The 21,867-nt window shown below is 46.1% G+C and overlaps 3 protein-coding genes across 3 annotated transcripts; 2 read left to right on the forward strand and 1 right to left on the reverse strand.

The window, feature by feature from the left end:
- Positions 1–3,001: 3,001 nt before the first annotated feature.
- On the forward strand, positions 3,002–6,361 carry RNF183 (ring finger protein 183). Its single transcript, XM_060250917.1, has 2 exons — positions 3,002–3,488; positions 5,077–6,361. Exon 2 carries the CDS (start codon positions 5,136–5,138, stop codon positions 5,715–5,717), a length of 582 nt encoding a protein of 193 aa, XP_060106900.1. The 5' UTR covers positions 3,002–3,488; positions 5,077–5,135; the 3' UTR covers positions 5,718–6,361.
- Positions 6,362–7,625: 1,264 nt separating this feature from the next.
- PRPF4 (pre-mRNA processing factor 4) lies at positions 7,626–20,148 on the reverse strand. The gene is made up of 14 exons (XM_060251806.1): positions 19,989–20,148; positions 19,448–19,625; positions 18,334–18,520; positions 18,141–18,228; positions 17,068–17,147; positions 16,777–16,870; positions 16,198–16,292; positions 15,994–16,052; positions 14,416–14,539; positions 11,232–11,321; positions 10,649–10,771; positions 9,639–9,746; positions 9,428–9,546; positions 7,626–8,230 (listed from the first exon to the last, which is right to left on the reverse strand). Exons 1-14 carry the CDS (start codon positions 20,013–20,015, stop codon positions 8,037–8,039), a joined length of 1,566 nt encoding a protein of 521 aa, XP_060107789.1. The 5' UTR covers positions 20,016–20,148; the 3' UTR covers positions 7,626–8,036.
- On the forward strand, positions 20,050–21,637 carry CDC26 (cell division cycle 26). Its single transcript, XM_060251808.1, has 2 exons — positions 20,050–20,383; positions 21,278–21,637. The coding sequence occupies exons 1-2, from the start codon at positions 20,174–20,176 to the stop codon at positions 21,452–21,454; spliced, it is 387 nt and encodes a 128-aa protein (XP_060107791.1). The 5' UTR covers positions 20,050–20,173; the 3' UTR covers positions 21,455–21,637.
- Positions 21,638–21,867: the final 230 nt, after the last annotated feature.

A 21,867-nucleotide genomic window follows, 5' to 3' on the forward strand; every position in this document is an offset into this window, starting at 1 on the left:
ACCTGTTCAAGCTCTTGCATCCATGGAGGAAACTGCTGAATGATTTCCATGTTAGCTGGGAGGCTGGGGATCCCTTCTTGGGGAAGAGGGATGCTCTCTCGACAGAGAGGGCAAGAAAAGGTCTGGTTTGGCTTCAGGAAGGCACACAGTCTGGCCAGGCACTCCAAGCAGAAGGTATGAGAGCACGACAAAAGCAAAGGAGTGTTGAACGCATTGTTATAGGCAAGGTAGCAAACGGGGCACTCGAGAGTAGATGCCTGTGTTTTATTCTGCCCACTTTGGTTTGCAGGAGAAACATCCATTGCTTACCTCTTCCCTTTGTCCATTTCAGTAGCTGCTTAGAACCAATCAGGCATAGAGCTACCTTCCAGGGGTGATGTTTCTCCCTACATCAATGCCATTGCTGAAATTAGAATCTGCTATATTTCTTCAATGACCTGCTCTGCTTCTCTCACAAGCAGGGGGTGTCTCACCAACCCCAAATTCAGATGGCCAACAAAAAATATCCACCTCTTCTATCAACACTTCTGGAGTTTCAGGCAGTAGTGTGAAAGTTTTATGAGGCTCTTCCAGGGTGCTTGTTACATCTCAGAATTCCTTAGGAGTTCAGCCCTTCTAAGAACTTCTGAAGCTCTGCAGTCCTTCTCTCAAGCTCAGGTCCTGGGCTGGCAGTCTGTTGGAGAGTTTTGGCAACAGATATTTAACTCCGAATGTTTCTTTTGGCTTCCTCTCCTCACTAAGCAACCAGGACTTGTCTAAGCTAGCTTGTCCAGTCTGGCATGACAAGGCAGAGAGAGTAAGCAAGCACAAACTCTAGGAGGGTCGTGGGTCATGACAGGGCCCAGGTATTCCTAAACAGACAAGTGCAGCCAGTCTTAGGAGTACACATGTGGGTGTACACTGTCACATTAAGTGTATCCCAAATATCATGAAGAAAGATGCCCTAAGCATATGTCCAAGAGAAAATGCAAAGCAATATGCACTTTTTAAAAAATCTACTTTTCAGCATAGTGTCCATATGCTAGCATGTCTAAGCAGCAGGGTTGCCAGGACTATGCTGGAAAATACCTGGAGACTTTAGGGGTGGATCTGGGAGAGGGTGGGGTTTGGGAGGGGAAGGGAAGGGACTCAGCATGGTACAATGCCACAGAGTCCATCCTTCAAAGCAGCCATTTTCTCCAGGGGAGCTGATCTCTGTCAGCTAGGGTTGCCTAGTCCAATTCAAGAAATATCTGGGGACTTTGGGGGTGGAGCCAGGAGACTTTAGGATGGGGCCAGGAGACACTGGGGGTGAAGTCATGAGCAAAGTTGAAACAAGTACAATTGAACTCCAAAGGGAGTTCTGGCCATCACATTGAAAGGGACTGCACACCTTTTCAATGCCTTCCCTCCATTAGAAATAATGAAGGATAGGGGCACCTTCTTTGGGAGCTCATAGAATTGGCCCCCCGGTCCAATCCTTTTGAAACTTGGAGGGTATGTTGACAAAAGGCATCAGATGCTATGCTAAAAATATGGTGCCTCTACCTCAAAGAACATCCCCCCCAGAGCCCCAGATCAATTCCCCATTATTCCCTATGGGAATCATTCTCCATAGGGAATAATAGAGTGCCCAGTAGGCATTTCTCTCCCCCCCCCCGCTGCTTTCTAAAGCGGGGGAGGGTCTCCAAACCGGGGAATCCCCTGCCCCTTTCCCTCCCTCCCTTCCTCTCACACACACATTTACTGGGTCTGGTTCCTCCACAACTTTACCTGCTCTGAAAATGAAAACTAAAGAAATGGAGGGTCTGTGCTGATGAAACTGCTGCTGACCCTTCCCCATGAAGCACTTCCTACTTCCTGCTCAACTTTAAAGGCACATGTTTTAAAAATGGACCTGTTTGCAGGTTTCTAAACCTGCCAGAGCTCTACAGGTACATGGTGACTGTGGGGGTGGGGCTTCCCCCTGCTTGCCAGCTGGCTGGGGGAAGCCTGTAAAACTGGGGGATCCCGTGCTAGGACCTGGGAATTGGGAAGTCTACGCCACCCCCAAAGTCTCCAGATATTTCTTGAATTGGACTTGGCAACCCTATTGTAACTGGAGGTTTTAGGGCCTAAACTGGGACCTGGAGTATACATGCATATGACCTGTGCTACACCAAATCAGACCACTGGTGCCAGTAGGTAAATATTCTCTGCTCCAGGAGCAGCTCTCCAGGATACCAAGCAGAGAAGGCTCCTTGCCCAAAAGACATGTCAGAGATCAAACATGGCACCTTCTCCCCACAAGGCAGTTGTTCCATTGAAGCCCCTCTCCATTAGCTTACATTTTGCAGAGGAAGTACGCTATCTGTTCCAGCCTCTGCCAATAAAACATGCCGGAATTCATAAAACACTGCAGCTGGTCATAAATCCTAGCAAAGTGTGTATTCAACAGAAAATCTCCAAGGATACCAGATAAACATGAGCGATCAAAGAGTTCAGTCCCAGCCACCACTCCAGGTTAAGCCAGGGTGCAGGTTACAGCAAACACACAGGTGACAGTGAGCGATAAGAATCCTTTCCCTTGTGCAACAGACTATTTGGGGACTTTCCCACATGGGTGCCTTTGCAGGAAATAAATGTGGTGCCTGGAGGTCCATCAAGGCCATAAACCAGCCAAGGTCTACATTCTGGCATTTCTTTCATAACTGCAAAGTCCACTCAGAGGTAACCAACAGGGTGCTGTTGATAAACAACTGAGATCTTCGGGACCTCCACCACAGGGAACTGTGATGGAAGCCTTGAACAAGAAGCCTTCTGACCACAGCTGCAGGGATTCCATGGAAGGAAGGAGTGTGGGATGTGAGATAGTAAATTCAGCATCTCACAAATCTCCAGTTTTTCTTTTTAAAAAGTTCTAGCTCTTATGAATCTATGGTTGGATTTTATTTTTTGAATGCACAAAATATACATGGTTCTTCCAGGAATCAAAAAGGAGCCATGTGTGTCCTCTTCCATCCCCCCATGGAGGACATCTCAGTGTACCTGAGAAAGGGTCAGCCTGGCCTAGTCCCTTCAGCATCTCCATGGCAGCCTTGGCCCGCCCTCTTCTGCCTTCCACTGCTCTCTCTCTCTCCTGTCTCTTCCAGTGGCAGGTCTTTGCAGTAAACAACAGCTGCCTACCAACCTCACAGAACAGAATACCAAGCCTCGCTCAAGGGACAAGGTCCCTTGGTGATGGAAGGAGGAGGGTGAATACCCTCACCTTCGGCAGCGCCAGCCAAGGAAGTGTTGGCCCTGGCAAGGCTCCCTGCCCCCTTCTGAGCCAGAATCCTAGAATCAGCCCGCTCTCCAGGTGAACTCTGCTCCTGTCAGCAGCTGAAACATCAAAACAAAGAGGAAGCCGGAGACAACGGGGGAAACAGAGTGGAGGAGCAGGCAGCAGTGTCTGCTACTCAGCTCCTTTGTGCCTGCCAAGCTGCTATAGTTCTCTCTGGTATCCAGGCAGGATGAGGCCCATTTTCATGGTAAGTCTTATGGGGCAAAAGCAAAAAAAACCAGGGTGGGTTGAAGAGATCATGAGGTGGCCATGTTGTCAGACCCACCCCAAGCATAATGCATCCGACTGTGGTCAGGCGCTGATCCTGCTAGCTCTTACTAATACCAGACTGTCAATGGACATGGCCCTTTACAAAAAATGAGAGACAGAAGAGGCCAAGTATCTGTCCCTCAGGATTACAAACAAAACATTCCAGAGGGGCAGGCATGATAGTCTGGTGTAGTAAAGAATCCAGAAGAATCTTAAAGACTTTGTTATGACAACAGGAAGTGGTTGGGACCAATGTTCTCTCTAAGCTGCAGAGACTTGTGAACAAAAATTCTACTTTGTGAGCTACTGACAGTAAAGTTGTGAGCTACTGCATAAATTATTGTGCTTGCTTTAGGGGTCACCCTTCCTGAGCTAAGACAAAAATGTGTGAGCTGGAGGCTAAAAATCTGTGAGCTAGCTCATGCTAACTCAGTTTAAAGGGAACACTGGTTGGGACTAGAGCCCACTTCAACAGATACATGATGTATCCCCACACCAGTACCAAAAGGGGAGAAGTCCTTACTAGTTTGTCATTTCATTGGCTCCATTGTTTATTTTTATTTTGCCATGAGTTTGTATTTGCCAACTATACTTCCCAAGTCTGTTGAAGGGACTCTATTGCATGATCTATTTTCACATGCTCAACAGCAGTGGGGGTTTTTTAGTACTACTGCATATTCCAAGGGTCTGAAAACTGGTTCCACAGCTGAACTCAAGAGAAGCCCTGTCTCCAGTTCCCCTCTCACAAACCACAGGGCCAGAAGCAATTGTTCCACCCACCTCCATGGACGAGACGCATCATTTAGCTGTCACCATCCATTGAATTTTTACACAATACGGATTGCCTCAGCAGCTACATCTATCATCTGCCCTAGGAGTGGGAGGGCTTCTTAACTCCTTGTAGGCATTTTAAAATTTCTGAAGCTTATTTTGGAAATAAAACATTATATATTTTTTAAAAAAACAGGGCTTTTTGATAGAAAAGGCCCAGCAGGAACTTTTTTGCATAGTAGGCCACACCCCTTGATGCCAAATCAGCAAACTAGTTGACTAGCTTATTAATGGAATTCAATATGACACAACGTAGAGAATAGCTACCTTGCTGTCTTTAAAGAAGGGATGATACACATTCCCAAAAGGATGATTATTTACAAAAATTGTAAGCATTCATAGTGCGCTTCAGCCCTGGGGAAATCTGCATGATTTGATTGAATTTTTGCTTACTGTGGATTTTTATTGCATCTTCAGGGTTTTGACAGGAAGGAGCAAGGCATGGTCTCCCCCACCCCCACCAATGGAAATGGTCAGCTGTCCCCTCTAAGGTTTCTGCAGGCATTGGCTGCAAACTTCCAGGCACAGCCATGTAGGCTACAAACTAGTTCAGAATTTTAGGATATTGGCACTATAGGTCATTTACCATGTTCTACACCCCTTTTATAACCATAATATAAAGTTCTGCATATGTACATCAGTGTTTTATGTGAACAGTTCATTAAACCTCTAGTGACTTTTTTTGTCTTTCCCAGGTAGCACCGTAGATTTACTAAGTCTGTGGCCCAAGCTCGGCTCCTGTCCAATCGACAGCATGACTGAGAAGCAGAGTCCAGGACCAGCAGCCGACTGCCCAATTTGCTGGAATCCCTATGACAACACTTTCCGCACACCCAAAGTGCTTCAGTGCCAGCACTCCTTCTGCATTGAGTGCCTGGCTCACTTGAGTCTGGTGTCTACAGTGCGGAACCGGCTGCAGTGCCCGCTCTGCCGCCACCCCACCACACTCCCCTCCGACCAGACAGTGACTGAACTTCCCACTAATGATGCTGTCTTGCGGCTGCTGCGCCTGGAGCCCAACCACATCATCCTGGAAGGCCGGCAGCTGTGCCTCAAGGAGCAGCGCAAGAGCAAATACTGCTTGCGCCAGCCAAGGGTCTACACCCTCGACCTGGGCCCAGAGACAGACTCCAGCACTGTAAGCCGCCAGGACCTGAGTCCCATGGGGGGCACTGCCACTGCAACCACCCTACCCAATAGCTCTCCACCGTGGAACTGTGTTCGTGACCCCCAGCTTCGCATATTCACCTACTTAATGGCCATCATCTTAAGTGTGACTTTGCTGCTCATTTTCGCCATCTTCTGGACCAAGCAGATCTTTTGGGGCATGGGTTGAGAGCAGGGATGGAGGGGCTGCTCAGGGACATATACAGCAAGGAAGCAGAGGCCCTACATTTGGGGAGGCTGTGTGGAACGTGGGAGTTTTCCACTTCCAAACATGGCGAATGGGAGCCAACAAGACAGTGCACTTGAATGAACACCTGCCATTGTGCCAAAACCTCTGCTTCTGCTGAAGGACTGCACCGCTGAAAGCAAAACTTGGAGAGGTGAAAGGAGGGAAGGAGATAGAATCATGAAGCCTTTCCGATACCTCAGATCTTACCCCCCCACCCCCGCCCCCAAGTCCTGAGCCTGGGCACAGTTGCAGCCCTCTGAATGCTGATGTCTTAACCAGATAGGAAAACCATTGTGCTCATTGTTTTCTTTGTAATTGTGCTACACCCACTCATGGTGTGCTTTATCTCCTAAGCACCCAGTGGGTTCTACCTTAGGTTTTTCTGGTTGGGGCAAGCTAATTCATAAGAACTTGTGCCACTCAGCTCCCCAGGAAGAAAGCAGTTATTCCAGTGCTCCCAAGCCTACTTTTAATGAGCCCTCTACTGCACTGGCTCAAAGTGCCACTACAAACCGAAGGCAGGCTGCCAGCCTCCCAAACTTACTTCAAGAGAGCATTTAAATTAAAGGACAGATGCTTAATCCACCTCTTCTGACTTCAATGATTTCTATGATTTAGCTAAGGGGAAATAGGGGAAGAGGAGGAAGGAGAGAGAACTCTTTCTCTGGTTGGTCTTCTCTTGGTCAAGGAAGAAACTGAAGAGGGTCAACTTATAGGGCCAAACTGGCATTGTGCAAAGGGGTATTCAGTGAAGCAGGGCTGAAAACCACTCATGCAACAGACATTTCCATGACATACCATCTTAAAAGGGCCACACAGAAAAGTTTGCCAAGCTGGTAGAGTACAACACAGCCCAGGCCTGAAGCCCTAAAGGAACAGCTGGTTGCTCTGTAGAGGGGACCAGGCAAACTAGGCAGAACCAGTGGCCTAACTGCCAGTAGTGAAGACAAAAGATATTTATCTCTTTGTCACTGTGCCAAAGGTTTCAGAACAGCAGCAATGCAGGCTGTTTACACCAACTACTGCTACACTGTGACTGAAAAAACAAGCAGGCACAAAGAAACAAGGAGAAAGGTAGGGTCAGGCAGCAGAAAGCCAGTTTAGTGTAGTGGTTAAGTGTGTGGACTCTTATCTGGGAGAACCCAGTTTGATTCCCCACTCCTCCACATGCTGCTGGAGTGACCTCTCTCAGAACTGTTCTGCACAAGAGCAGTTCTGGGATAGCTCTTTCAGCCCCACCTACCTCACAGGGTGTCTGTTGGGGGTAGGGGAAGGAAATTGTAAGCCGCTCTGAGACTCCTTCAGGTAGTGAATGGTGGGGTATAAATCCAACCCCCTCCTCCTCTTCTTATGACTGTCCTTGGCTGAGCAGTGACCAACTGCAGCCTCCTCTCCTGTTGCATCAAGTTCCCCATCTGCTCATTGTGGCTCTTTCAAAGCTGGGGGGGAGGGAATGATCTTGTTGGGCAGCAGCTCAGTGGGACAGCACCTGGTTTTGCATGCAGAAGGTCCCAGTTTCAATCTCCAATTAAAACACCCCAGGTGCTGGGAAAGACCTTTCTCTGCTGGGACCTGCTGTCAGCCAGAGCAGGCCGAGTCCTATCCTTACACCAGCAGCATATATTGTGAAGGCTTCCTCTCTCGGCTTAACAGTGCTGTGATAACTCAGCAGGATGAGGGCTGGTAGATGCAAACCACAGCATGGTAGCCACCATGCAGGCAAGCACTGTGGGAGGCAGGCTACATTTCTCTACAACTTTGGAGGCAAAGTCATCAGGTGCTGAACATGGCTGCCTCTTTTGGCAGTAGAACAAGAGTATATGTGTAGGAAAAACATGCAGACAAGGCTTTGCAATTTCAGCAATGATGTTGCTTTAATATCTCAAAAAGCCTCTATTTAACGTGGCATGGGGTCCTACTACAACCACCCAGGAGGCAAACCTCTGCTGGCACAGGGTGTTTTTCCAAAGGTGGCAAGGAGCAGTCTGGCCATCCAAATGCCAGACTAGCAAGAAGGGTATTCTCGCTGCAGTTGGTCAAAGTCATGTGCACACCCCACATCTGTTGGCAAGGGAAGGAGGAAAGGGACAGTACAAAAATAAACTCAGTCTAGGGTGATCAGGGTATGTGGAGGATCACCTGTGGCCCCTGATCCTGCTGCAAGCCAGGTACTTCCACCAGTAGAGCTCAAGTTGTCACATCAGGTGTATTCCTTTGGTGCAGAAGCTGGGAAGGGCCAGTTCTGATCAAGGGAACTGCCTATTCCGCCATCCATAGCTTAAAGGTCCTGTCGTAAGAGCACGTTGCAATCAATTGTCCATCTAGGGAGATATCCAAGCCCATCACTTTGCCCTCGTGCCCTGCCAGAGTTTTCAGAGGGGACCAGCCTGGGTGAGTCCAGACCTTCACTGTGTTGTCGTAGGCACCGGTGAGTAGAAAGTTGCCATGATTAGCTGAAGAGGGGGGGAAAAACAAACATGCACTAAAAAAGTAGGAGTGCTCAGAAAACTGGACACAGGACCTCCAATACAGTGGTTATGCTGTTCCAGCTTCCCACCTAGAGTGACACCTGGAACTAGCTATAGGCAGAGACCAGGAAATGTAAAGGAACTGTGACATAAGATCAAGGGGGCACTCTTGAGAAGGCTGTTTCAGAACTGTTAGAACATCTTGGAGGGAATGGGATCATTCCTACATAGTGCACAGAATCCTAGGTTCTCATTTGAAAGAAAAGCAAGATTCTAGTTCAAACTGTGGCAGAGAAAAGCTTGAGTGGACATGACCACAGCCTGCAGTCGCATCAAATTCTCAAGCTTCTCCACATGGGCCCATCTCTGGTTCCCCTCTCATCCCATCACTCAGGTCCTCACAATTACTCTGCTGCTTCCAGGTTTCTCAGCTTGGCCTATGAGGTTTCCTTACAATGCTGTGGTCAAGTCTTCTTGACCCAAAACATAAGAACATAAGAGAAGCCATGTTGGATCAGGCCAATGGCCCATCCAGTCCAACATTCTGTGTCACACAGTGGCCCAAAACCCCCAAGTGCTATTGGGAGGTTCACAAGTGGGGCTAGAAGCCCTTCCACTTTGCCCCCCACTCCCGCAAGCACCAAGGATACAGAGCATCACAGCCCCAGACAGTTCCAATAATATGCTGTGGCTAATAGCCACTGATGGACCTCTGCTCCATATTTTTATCCAATCCCCTTGAAGCTGGCTATGCTTGTAGCTGCCACCACCTCCTGTGGCAGTGAATTCCACATGTTAATCACTCTTTGGGTGAAGAAGTGCTTCCTTTTATTCGTTCTAACCCGACTGCAATTTCATTGAATGCCCAAGAGTTCTTGTATTGTGAGAAAGGGAGAAAAGTACTTCTTTCTCTACTTTCTCCATCCCATGCATAATCTTGTAAATCTCTATCATGTCACCCCGCAGTCGAAGTTTCTCCAAGCTAAAGAGTCCCAAGCATTTTAACCTTTCTTCATAGGGAAAGTGTTCCAAACCTTTAATCATTCTAGTTGCCCTTTTCTGGACTTTTTCCAATGCTAAACAAATCTGGAAAGTTTCCTGCTTGAGAAACTCAGCGTTTTTTTAAAAAAAATCCACACTCAGTTCTAGCTGCAAGGAGGAGGCAGCTGCAATGAGACTTACGTTCAAACTTCACTCCAGTCACTAGGTTCTCATGAGCAGGGATAGTGTAGATGCATCTCCTCTGGCGCAGATCCCACACTTTACAGGTGTTGTCACCGCTGCCAGTGGCAATGTGATACCTGCGATGGGAGAGGGGAAATAAGCTCAGGAGCTGGAAGGGAGGAGGAGCATATCTTCAGGGAATTCAATACCTTCAGGGACTGATTCTTACCCATTTGGTGAAAAGTTGATCCCATAAATCTCTTTGAGATGACCCTCCAAGAACATGATGCAGCGCCCTGTACGAAGGTCCCACACCCGGCCGAAGGCATCCAGGCCACTAAAAAGTATCAGAAAGAGTGAAATGCACACAGGCCTTCAAATACTTTTGCTCTGGGTAAAAGGCGTTCTTGGCCCCTTTGCTTCTCTGCTTTACTCCAAACTTGGGACGTTCCTGAACAACATCACAGGCAGCCAGAGAGGCTTTCTGTGAGCAGAAGGAACTCTATGCTTTTATCCCACCCTTCCTCCAAGCAGCTGAGAAGAGCAAACACTTCAATTATTGCACTTTGTCTCCAATAGGGACCAAAAATGGCTTATATTGTTCTGTTCATCCTCATAACAACTCTGAGAGGTAGGTTAGACAAAGTATGTGATTGATCAAGGTTACCCATCAAGCTCCCATGGCACAATGGGGATTTGAACCTGGGACTCCCAGATCTAGTCCAACACTCTGACCATTACTCTGAGACCACTACTCTGACCACTACTCAGAGTCACACTGGTTGGCTGCCAAAAGGTAAGTTTTTGCTAAAGCTACATGACAAGGTCCTGCAAAGCAGAACTTCAACTGGAGCTTCCCAGCAAACTATGATTAGTAAATTTAATAAATGAGTGCTTTTGTAAGCAAGGCTGAAGGAGGAGATGCCTAGATTGGTACTTACAAAGTAAAAATAACATTTTAAAATCATCTCTTCATGTCCAGCCTTAAGGGTCAGCCATGGAAATCCCTGATTTAGCAACATTCATTCAGGGTGCAAACATCAGAATTTTTAGCCTAGGTTTTTTTAGTCCACTTCCACAACAGGTTAAGAACTGGAAACTGGGGTAGGATCTTCCATGCCAGAAGCCCAGTTCTCCCTCTTTGGGAATTGTGGGGCTAGGAAGAACAAACCTAATCTCTAAGTTAGTTCTTGCTCCTCAGCCAATGCTGCAAGGTTCAGTTTGCATGCACAGATTTACCCAGTGCCAGAGAGGGAGCCATCAACATGGAACGCAATATCGTAGACCCCTTTGCTGTGTCCCTCTTGGTGCAGAATTTCTTCCTGGGCCTCCAGGTCCCACAAACGCCATGAGTGGTCATAGCTGCAAGTTGGGGGGAAAAAATAGCTGCATAGCTTGCAATATGGCACCAGTCCCATCCCCACCCCACCCCCAGCAGGTCAGGAGAATGCTTAAACGTGTCCTGAACCCCAACCCATAGTCAACATTTCTGACTATATTTAATCTAAGATGGTTTGAGCTCAACCTACACTCCAGGTATTTAGAAGGGCAGGTCGGTGGCAGTAGTGGGAACTGTTGGGCTTGAACAAAAAACACCTGTGAAATTGAGTGGGTGCCTTTGCCACCTAGGATACAAACCAGCCCTTCAGGCTTGTGCTGTCCCCATTCAACTTTTTACAACTTCTCTTGGGTAGATCTTGGAGTTTCCTTTCTGTTATGCTTTCAGAAGCCCCTTCCAGCTGTGCAACTCTCCCCTCCCTTTGAGTTCTGTTACCATTTCCTGTTCTCACAAAGTGTGCCCCAGACGGGGAGACCCCCTTACCAAGTGGTGCCCAGGAACCGACCAGAGGGGTGCCATGCCACCCGTGCCACTCTCATTGTGTGCCCTTCAATGTCAGCCACTGGCTCATCACTGAAAGAAACAAAAAGATGCCTTACTTGAGACCGCTTGTTACACAAAGAAACTGAAATGATGCACAACTGGGTGGGGATGCTGCCATTTTCTCAAGGGCACAGCAACTGAAAAAGGGTAGGAATTCCCAAGTTTTCAAAGAGGAAAGGAAAACTCGACACTTCATACCCAAACCACAAAGAGTTACCTGTCTGGTAAGAATGGTTGCTAGATCCAGGTTGGGAAACAAAGGCAGCTGCTGGCCAGAAGGAACTGGAAGCTCTTAACAGGTGGGGGAAATCATCTGTAAACTAGTCTGTATTCTACAGTTACTACAATGGTTTCAATTATTAAGAAGTCTTCTGGCATTTTAAAAACTGGGGTTTTATTCTAGCATAAGCTTTCATGGACTTCAACCCTCTGGCACAAGTTCTTCCACAGTTGGAATAGTCATAATTCAGCTGCTCCAAGCTCTTGCTGTATCTAGGGGTTAGACCCTCAAATAAAACATGCATGGCATTAGCACTGCTAGAAACCATATACATATGTGCTCTGGAAAACCAACTGCTAATCCTACAAGTGTACAGGTTGACTGTGGTTACTAAGTGCCAAAGGAACAAAATTTATACCCTGCCTTATGACCCTCATAAGGGCCACCAAGACAGCTAATACATACATAATAAAATCACACCTTAAAAACCAATAAAAACACATCATTAAAATAAAATCAAAGCTAAAACCCACATACAAAATCATAAAAACAATAATTAAAGCATAGCACAAGAAGGAGGAATCATTCAGGGAATGCCACGAATAACAAAGAAGTCTTCACCCACTGGTGAAGCTTCAGAAAGAGACAAATGAACATCCCTGGGAAAACAGCACCAGAGTTTTGATGCCATGACCGAGAAGGCTCTGTCCTAGGTTGCAACACACAAACTCAGAAGGTGTGGGGAGATGACTAAAGTGGTTGGGTAGGTTCATAAGGGAGTTCTTAAATGCTCAGAATAGACTGGCCAGGTCCCAGGGTGGGGTTGCCAGATCCAGGTTGGGAAACTCCTGGAGATTTGGGGATGGAGCCTAGGGAGGTACCTCAGTGGAATACAATGTGCCATAAGAGTCCAGCATCCATTTTCTCCAGGGAAACAAATCTCTGTAATTTGGAGATGAGCTATAATTCTGGGGAATCTTAATATCCCACCTGTAGGCTGGCATCCCTAGCTCAGAATCACTCCACATTTCACCCAACATTCAGAAGAGGTTCCTCAGTCCAAAGGAAAGAGGGCCCCTATTCTACCATCTCACAACCTCCTGCTATGGTGAGAGGGAGGATTGCTGAGGCACAATGTTTGAGTCAGGGACCAATTTACCATCATTGAAATTTCTGTCTGCAGCAACAGTGTCAGACAGAAACAAACCTTTTCCCCCAAAGGGCCAATTAAAGAGCGAGTTTGCTCCTTCTCAGCACATCCCTCAATATGCCCCAAACAATCTTGCAGCTTTCTCAGAGAAACGCAGTGCTTGGAGTAGGTTTGACCTGTGGGAACAAACCTGGCACTACCAAGAGGGGACACAACTTAGGGAAGAAGAAGAAATTGGATTTATACCCTGCCCTACACTCTGAATCTCAGAGCAGCTTACAATCTCCTTTACCTTTCTCCCTCACAACAAACACCCTGTGAGATAGGTGGGTCTGAGAGAGCTCTCCCAGAAGTTGCCCTTTCAAGGACAACTCCTGCGAGAGCTATGGCTAACCCAAGGCCATTCCAACAGCTGCAAGTGGAGGAAAAGGGAATCAAACCCGGTTCTCTGCACACTTAACCACAACACCAAACTGGAAACGGTGAAAGCACCCAGAGCAGTAAGAAAACTCAGTGTTAGCAGCACTGTAGTGCTGGCAGGTGCGGAGCCTGGAAGAACACTGATGATGCCATTGCCCCCTGCCACCCCTGTGGTCTGTGCCAAGGACACACAAGCAATAACCTGACTAAATATCTTCATACAGCTTTAGAAGAAGCAGAGTTGGAAAAAGAAAACAAACTTATAAACAAGTTGTCATTAAGAGCAGAAAAGTTTTCTCAAGATCATTTTTTAAAATTTACTCTGCTTTGGATGTGAGATTCTTGAAGTAGCACGTGATCAGCAAAAAAAAAAGTAGCAAAAACAAAATCAGCAGCAATTTAACATCTAGAACTTCAACTAACAGCAGATATAAATAGTGAGAAAACAGTTTAAAAGAAAAAAAGAAGACCTCAAGAAATTACTGGGGAGGAGAAATCCCACTCTTCCAGCCGTTCCTCATTCTGTCTTATTCTGCCTCACCCTGCACTCCCCCTTAATCCACTCCCCCCTATCACTCAGTTTTCCACCCCATCCTGCCTAGTCATCTATACACTCCACCATCTGTTGTTTACTTTCTCTACTTTACTAAAATCAATCCTTTTTTTGATTTGCATGGCACTGAAATTAGCGGAGTTTTCACAATGCTGGCTACTGGGGAGAGGGGGTGTAGGAATATGAAGGGATAATTATCAAAGGGTCAGGACCCAGAGTTCCCTCTCCAAGCAACTCAAAGTATCCAGTTTAGTTATCCTGCCATATCTAAACACACCTCTGCATGCTTGTCAATTAAACTCCCTCATTTAAATAAGCCTTCACTCCCTGATACAGTATGAAGCAGGCAAAGAAAACAAAAACAAAAAAAGAACTCACAGCCAATTCGAGACAGCCCCTGAAAACTCTGCTTGGCCCCAAAATTACCAGCAGACCGTACACTGAGAACAAGCTAATATATATATACATAAATCTCCAAATGAATCCACAAATGTATACTAAAATGCTAATTTGTTTCTTATTTATTAAAGGCAACTCTTTCTTCAAATGCATCATCTGACATTGTTCATATTTCAAGGCATCACTAAACGCATTTTACAGTAATATCTGTGACTTACTCCAGTCAGCTCTCATTTCAATTCAGTGGACAACCTGTTTTCTTGGAGGAATATTATCAGTAAACTGTACTCAGGGACCCCTGATTTTTTCCCACTGGAGATTCTACGTTCTACTAGAAAGTTAAAAGGATGGAAGGAACTCTGGGCTTCGAGTCCAGATTTACCTCTCCAGGCTCCAGAGCTTGACAGAGCCATCAGCTGCACATGAGGCCAGGTTCACGTCCTTCTTGTCCAGGGAGATGGTCGCCTTGGGGTGGAAGACAATTGCCCCAACATTGGTGTTATGCCCTTGGGAAGTGAAGAAAGGCAATTAGTTTATAGATCTACTTCTGCTGCTTAAGCTGGCTGCTTTTAGTTTAGTTGCCTCATCACTGCCCCCACCAGGACAATGTAGAGGGCAGCCTCGTTGATCTGCAATAGGAGTTAGATTCAAGTCCAGTAGCACCTGAGACACCAACAAATTTTCAGCATGCAAGCTTTCGGAAATCAAAGCTCCCTTTTGTCAGTATCTAATGAAGATACTGATAAAGGGAGTTTTGACTCTGGAAACCCTATTCACTGAAAATCTTTCTGGACTCCAATCCAGCTTTCCTATCAAGATAAATTCTGATATTCGGCTGACAAGATGCTTTTTTCAGATGTCCTATGTCAGTTACTGGTGGAACATTAACAAAACACCTAGATATTTCAAATAGCACATCTCAAGGACTCCAAACACTCCACATACATTATCTCAGAAATTCTTATGAAAGAATAGTACACAGTAGGAAAGTAAGCCTGTACAGCAGATGGCCGGGGGGGGGGGGGGGGCGGAGAATGAGAAAATAGGCCTGCTTTAGCAATTCATGACTGAGATAAGACTTCAGTTGGGGGCTCATGTTCTTTACCACTTTGCTGTGCTAGCATCCTTTGACCTCTTATACCCTAGGTAGATTCCTGCTAAAGGCATAGCAGGGGGTGGGTGGGAAATCACCTCTCTGGATTCAGGACAGTCAAGTTCACAAAGCACAGGTTTGATTCACAAAGGACTGCTTGTGATGGCCCTCCTGCCCCAAAATCTAAAGGTTTTGCTCCTCCTCTCCCCCTCCACAATGAGAAATAAGTGCTGCAGGGTTGCACTTAATACAGATCTTTGGAAACAGGTTTTGCTTAAATACTCTCTGATCACTACTTGGGCAGCCTAAGAAGGAATCTTCTTAAAATTAAGACTGGCTATTAACATCAAACTCATTTTGCTTTCTGCTGCCCCATGTCTTCTGGCTTACTCACTTAAGCTCGCTCTAATTATATACTCCATGGGCATCTTGATGCAATATATACAATCAAGAGGAAGCTGCCAGGAACCTCTCCATTTCTCCTGGCTCCTGCTGAAATCCTTGTCTCCCTAGCATCCAGCTGCCTCCAACGGGGCTGCTTGAGAACGGAAGCAGCTAGGAATTCCTCCTTCATACCTGGATCCAGTTGAGCCAATAATACAGAAGTTTTGTACCAAGCTGTAATACCAGTTGCTTTTTGGAAAAAACAATATATGATGCACTTTGGAAGCTAGTGTTTGCAGATGTGTGGGATGATAATTAGAATATGTCTTCTCTGCTCTCTGATATCAGGTCTCCACAAGTTAACTGGGGTGTATGTTTGTGTTGGGGTGTGTGTTAGTGGATGATGTTTTTATTTGCCTTCCTCCAGCAACTTGGAGAAAGGCCAGTAAAAGAACACTGCTTCAGCAGAGAAGTTCACAGTACCTCGCAACGTATGGACGAGACTGCAGTCAGGCACAGACCACAGCTTGCAAAGTCCACTCCTGTAGGAGTAAATGAGAGGTAGTCATTAGGAAAGGACTGTGATCCCTCCAGTCTAGGTTTCCAGACACCTACGATCTCACTAGATGCCTTCCCCACACCCCGGCAGTCTCTCCTGCACAAGATGTAAGAAGTGGGAATCCTTACCAGCAGGCTGTAGCCAGGAGTTTAGAGTTAGGGCTGAAGTGACAATATGAGATTGGACGGTCATCCCCAATTTGACTGCAAAAATTATTCAATGACTAAAAGAGATGGGGAAGAAAATACACATACATTACTATCAGAACAACCAAAGTGTTAACTCAAAGAGGGCACAGCCAAGATGTGCAAAAGGGAACATGGATTCTAGAGATGTGAGCTGCCCTCTCCCCAAATGAACCAAAAAGCAGTGCAGTATCTTTTCTACAAATTAAACTGCCTTATCTGGAACCAGACTACTGGTCCATCTAGCTCCACACTGTCTCCTCTAACTAGCAGAGGCTCTTCGGGGTCTCAGAAACAGAATCGACAGCACCTGTAGCTAAGACCCTTTAACTGGAGATGGCACGGAAAAGCGTATGCTCTACCTCTGCCATATGGACTGAGGGGGGAAGTGCAAACAGACAGAAAAGCTCTGCCTTCCAAGATAACTTATTTAGAGATGATGATAACTTGGGATTTAGAGATGAGTCTGGGCTGCTGCTATCTTGTGCCTGAAAGGTTAGTCATGGCAGGAAGAGTCCTAACCCTCAAAGATTTGTGCAGCTCCTGCTTCTGAGATGTCCTTGTGGCTTCAGGGATGTCTTTCAGCAACCGAGCCTCTTCCAACCGCTTCATGGCCCTGGGAGAGGAAAAATGGCAGATGAATTAGGCCTTCCCCAGACAAAACCAGATTTTGTATCATGCCTGCAATTGGCCTGCTAGTCGTTGTGACAAGATTTTCAGCCAGTTGCATCCTGCCTGTTTGTCAATGTGTATTTAATAAGCCTGCATACTCAGGTCCTTGTCTGAGCTGATATTTTGTCCACAGTGCCTTACCGAGGCAGGGAGTAGTTGGCAATCCACAGTCTGGCAGTTTTCAAGGTGTTTGGTCCTTCATGGTACCAGGTTTGTTGATACTAAGGAACAAAGAAACAAAAAAAGCAGAAATCTCTAGTGAGATTTGGTTAGAAAGTGAGCATGCCTGATTCCAGCACAGAGTCCCCCTCACCAAAGCACATTCTGCACTGAATTGTAACAGTCAGGTTTTGATTCTTGTGAGTTGCATTGGGAGCCACTTTTTGGCTGATGCCAGCATAAAGACTACAAGGAACAAGTAGGATAGTGACTTCGCTTTTTATAATGTGACATGAGGCATTATTAATGGATGATTCTTTACTACATTTACAGCATGTGTACCAAAGTTCTGGGGCCTTTTATGAGGCCCCAGTACAAGAAATTTGCAGGATGTATACGTGTGTGTGTGTATCCAGATTAATTATGACACCTTTTTAGTTAATCAGAAGGTAGTTACAGTGCAGTCTTAAACAGGATTATACCCTTCTAAATCCATTAAACTCCATGGACTTAGAACGGTGGAACTCTGCTTAAGACTGCACTATTAACCCATTAACCTAACAGGGTGGTTTTTAACCTTTTTAGACTTGCTGTGCTACAAGCCAGATGGCATCAGTGTCATGTGACAGGAACAGAAAGGACCAAAATTACATCTGGTGTCAAGGCCAGGACCCTGGACAAGAGACCAAGATAACTGCGGATGGGAAATATAAACTGAGCATCAAGACAAGTAATATAGTGAGGAATGAGCCAAAGTTCAAAGCCAATGAAGAACCCTCTCCACCACCAAGTGACTGTCTTACTGTCTAACTGCTACTCTTAGCATGCATGCAAAAGTAAGATGCTCTGGTGCCCCTGCTCTCTATCTATGCACATCTGCTGGTTCTTCTGGAGCTCGTGACCCAGAAAATGTTCAATAACTCCACTGACCTAGCAGACTGAAAACTGCAGTCCTAATTAAAGCATACTGGATATCAAGCACAGAGAAAAGAACTGCAAAGGGCCCTAAAAAGCTTTTCCAGATGCTACTTTGTACCATGTTTTACATTTATTACCTCTTCTTTTGATTTCTTAGATTTTTCATCATCTTTCTTGGTCTTCTTCAAGGCATCTGTGCCAACCACTGAGAGAATATTACGTAACCTGAATAGAAAAGAATTAACAGTTCAGCTAACTCTGATTAGAGTCAAGCTAGCTCTGTAAGAAAAACATGGAGTATGGGTAGCATTCCTCCTCAGTCTCCCTCACCTTTCCCTCCTCTCTGCAGGTCCTTCACCAAAAAGTGTGATGGGCTCCCCCAGAGCTCGTAGGCATGCCTTGACTTCAGAGTCATCCGTGGAAACGTTGATTTGTCTGGCTCGTTTTCTGCGTTCAAACTCAGCCAGCACTTCTGCCTGGCGCTCACTGATATGATCTTCCAGGTCAAAGACTTCACCTGGCCCCAGAACAAACCCATGATGTGAGATCAGACTCCCAATAACATAGAGCCAGAATGCACCTTCCCTTCTAAGATGTCCCCTACAAACCTGGCTCTTTCAGAATAAGGGGCTAGGTTCAACTTGCTTTGTTTCTATCAAACTATAAGCAGCAAATGTGGTACTCTTGCCCTCTTCTTTCAGACTCCAATTCAACACACAGCTTTTTGGGGAAGCCTTTGATTTAACCTTAGTCCTCACCTGCAACTAAAACTAATTAGGTATAACTGCATTGGCATATATTTACTCCTTCACCATCCTTCTCTGCTTTGTTGCACTCTCCCTAGTGCATTCAAATGATGAGCCTCTTGAGTTTTCTTTGTCATTTGCTACTTTCCTGGCACATTTGCATTATGATACACTTCTTATTTTCTGCAAATCCTTCCTCAAAACCCACCAATTCTTCAAAGGCACAACCCTTCACCCCCACTCACTAACTAAACCTAAACACAGGGTAACAGAAATGAACATAGATTCTTCCAGGTTCTCCATACCTCCAACTTCTTCAAATGCTGAACTGGAATATCCCCAGATCAAGGTTCTGTTTTCTTAGTTTGTAAAATGCACAGTAGAGGTGCTGAAAAGTGCTGTCCAGTTGCAGGCAACTTATGAAGACCGTTTAGGATTTTCAAGGCAAGACATGTTCAGAGATTATTTGTCATTGCCTGCCTCTGCATCGCAACCCTGGACTTCCTTGGTGGACTCCCATCCAAATACTAACCCAGGCCAAGCCTGCTTAACTTCTGAGATCAGACTAGCCTGGACCACTCAAGTCAGGGCATAAAATGCCCACCTGTTAATAATACCTCCACATTAGACAACAGCCTTTCTCCTGAATCAATGGCAGCATTTACATCCTGCACGTATGGCTCATGGTCACGTCTTACCAGTGGTGATGTTGATATTGCCAGCCTCAATTGCAGCTTTAACCCCATCCTTGCCCAGCATCCCTGACTCCCCCTTAGAGAGTCGTTCTCGTTCCTTCTCTTCCAGGCTTCCATAAAAAATAGGGGCCTTCTTGGCAGGAGGTGCATCACTCTCATCTGAAGCCTTCGTTTTTGCACCCTGGAAAGAAAGAAAATAACTCAGTACAGGTTCACAAGAGTGAACATAGGTTACCCACCCACTTTCTACAATAGCGTTACCATAAGATGAACTACACACAGGAAAAAGAAGTTCTCTCATCTCTGCCACGTGTTTTGCTTTGCGGGTGGGGGGGACCCACATGTAATAACTTTTGCCTGATGCCTCGGTAGTTCACCCGGGTTTAATCTCCAGGGCATATATTTTTGCCTCGCCAGTGTGCACAATTAACCCAACTTTTAAAATATATTCTTTCCCCATTCTATCTATGTAAAAACAGAATTTAAATATACAGTTTCTCGCACAGAAAGCTGGAAACTACCTCACAGACAGAGAGTTACTAACCGCGGGGGGCCTTGACGCCGCCATCATGCTCCTTTAACTCTTCGCTTAGCCCGAAGAAAGCATCAGAACATCACCAGGCAAAGCACTTCCGGGTTTCCGGAGCAGATGCTTCCCTTAGCAACGACGGCGCTCTCATTCAGTCCTAGCGCCGTGCCGCTCTAGGCTTGTTTTAGCCTGCCCTCTCCATGACCTCACTGTGGGACGTTCCTCACAAGCACTTCCGGGTACCATGCGGCGTAAGGATTACGGGAAAGGCAGAAGACCCGAAGGCGAATGGTTTAGCAGGAGGCTGCCTGGTCTCCGTCGCTCTCAGGATGCTGCGGCGGAAGCCGACGCGCCTTGAGCTGAAGTTGGACGACATCGAGGAATTCGAGGGCGCCAGGAAAGAGCTCGAGGTAAGAGGCGGTGTTGCTAGACGTGTATGTGTTAGAATTGCCACCGGGCGTGGAGAAAAATGTTCTGCCCAAATAATAGAGGCTTTATAGGTGGGAATGGGCAGCTTTTCACGAGAAGGTATGCAACACCCTATTCAGCGATTTTTTTTTTTAAAGGGTAAAGGTAGTCCCCTGTTCAAGCACCAGTCGTTTCCGACTCTGGGGGTGATGTATCACGACGTTTTATTGGCAGACTTTTTACGGGGTGGTTTGCCATTGCCTTCCCCAGTCATCTACACTCCCCCCCCCCCAGCAAGCTGGGTACTCATTTTACCAACCTCGGAAGGATGGAAGGCTGAGTCAACCTTGAGCCGGCTACCTGAACCCAGCTTCCACCGAGGATCGAATTCCAGTCGTGAGCAGAGCTTAGGACTGCAGTTTTAACACTATGCCATGGGGTTTCTTATTAAGCTATTAACACCCTATTAATAAAGGAGCAGGGCACTTTCTTTTGAGTCAGTTAGCTGCCCTAATACAGGTTGTGTGGAGAGTGTGCTCTCGAGCGTGTGCAACGCACCTAAAGAGGTCTTCATGCAAAGCAGACTTTCTGCTAATGAGCCACAGTATCTGTTGTGTAAACCAAATAAAACAGGGAACTGATGCTGGAATACATTTTGTTGGTCTGAAGGTGCCACTTGACTTGTGTCTTTCTTTGTAAAGAAAAATGTTTTGCTGTTTCTCCCTGGGAGCTACCCAAGACAATTTTTATTTTGCTGCTAAAAGTAAAGACTAATGTGGCTGCCCGTCTGGAAGAAATATTGACCTAGTCCTAAGAAGTGAACATAAGAAACTAGGGATTAGACCTGGGGATCTTCTGTGTTGCTGCACAGCTTTTTTTTTTTTTTTTTTTTGCAGAGTCGCAAGAAGCAGCGTGAAGAGGTGGATGTAGTGGGAGCCAGCGATGGTGAGGGAGCTCTAGGACTGAGTAATGACCACAAGAGCCGGGAACAGATGATCCATGACCGCATTGGCTACAAACCACAACCCAAACCAAATAATCGTTCTGCTCAGTTTGGAAATTTTGAATTTTAGAAAATGGGAACTTTCAAAGTAGGAATCCAGCCATGGTTATGGAAGGCTGGTTTGGCTTGTCATTTCTGAGATTTGTCCAACCAATGGAAGCCTTTCTCTTACGTGAAACAGACTGGATTTATTTCATTTGAAGCTATGTTCCAACCTTAATTACTGTGTTTTAAATAAATGTATGCTTTTTAAGTGGTTGATACACTGGTGTATAATGGGGAGCCTTTTCACATTGAAATGGGGGTGATGGCATTATCACCTATACCAAAGTGGCTTAGTAGTTCAGCACATATTTTGCGTACAGAAAGTTGCTAATTCAATCCCGAGTTAAAATGAATCTCTGCTACAAGGGATGCTCAGGATAATAATGGGGAAGATCATTAGTACTGGAGAGTCACACTGACAATTCGTATCAACCAAAC

The sequence above is a fragment of the Heteronotia binoei genome, chromosome 12 (genome assembly GCF_032191835.1).
Source record: "Heteronotia binoei isolate CCM8104 ecotype False Entrance Well chromosome 12, APGP_CSIRO_Hbin_v1, whole genome shotgun sequence".
Classification (NCBI taxonomy): domain Eukaryota; kingdom Metazoa; phylum Chordata; class Lepidosauria; order Squamata; family Gekkonidae; genus Heteronotia; species Heteronotia binoei.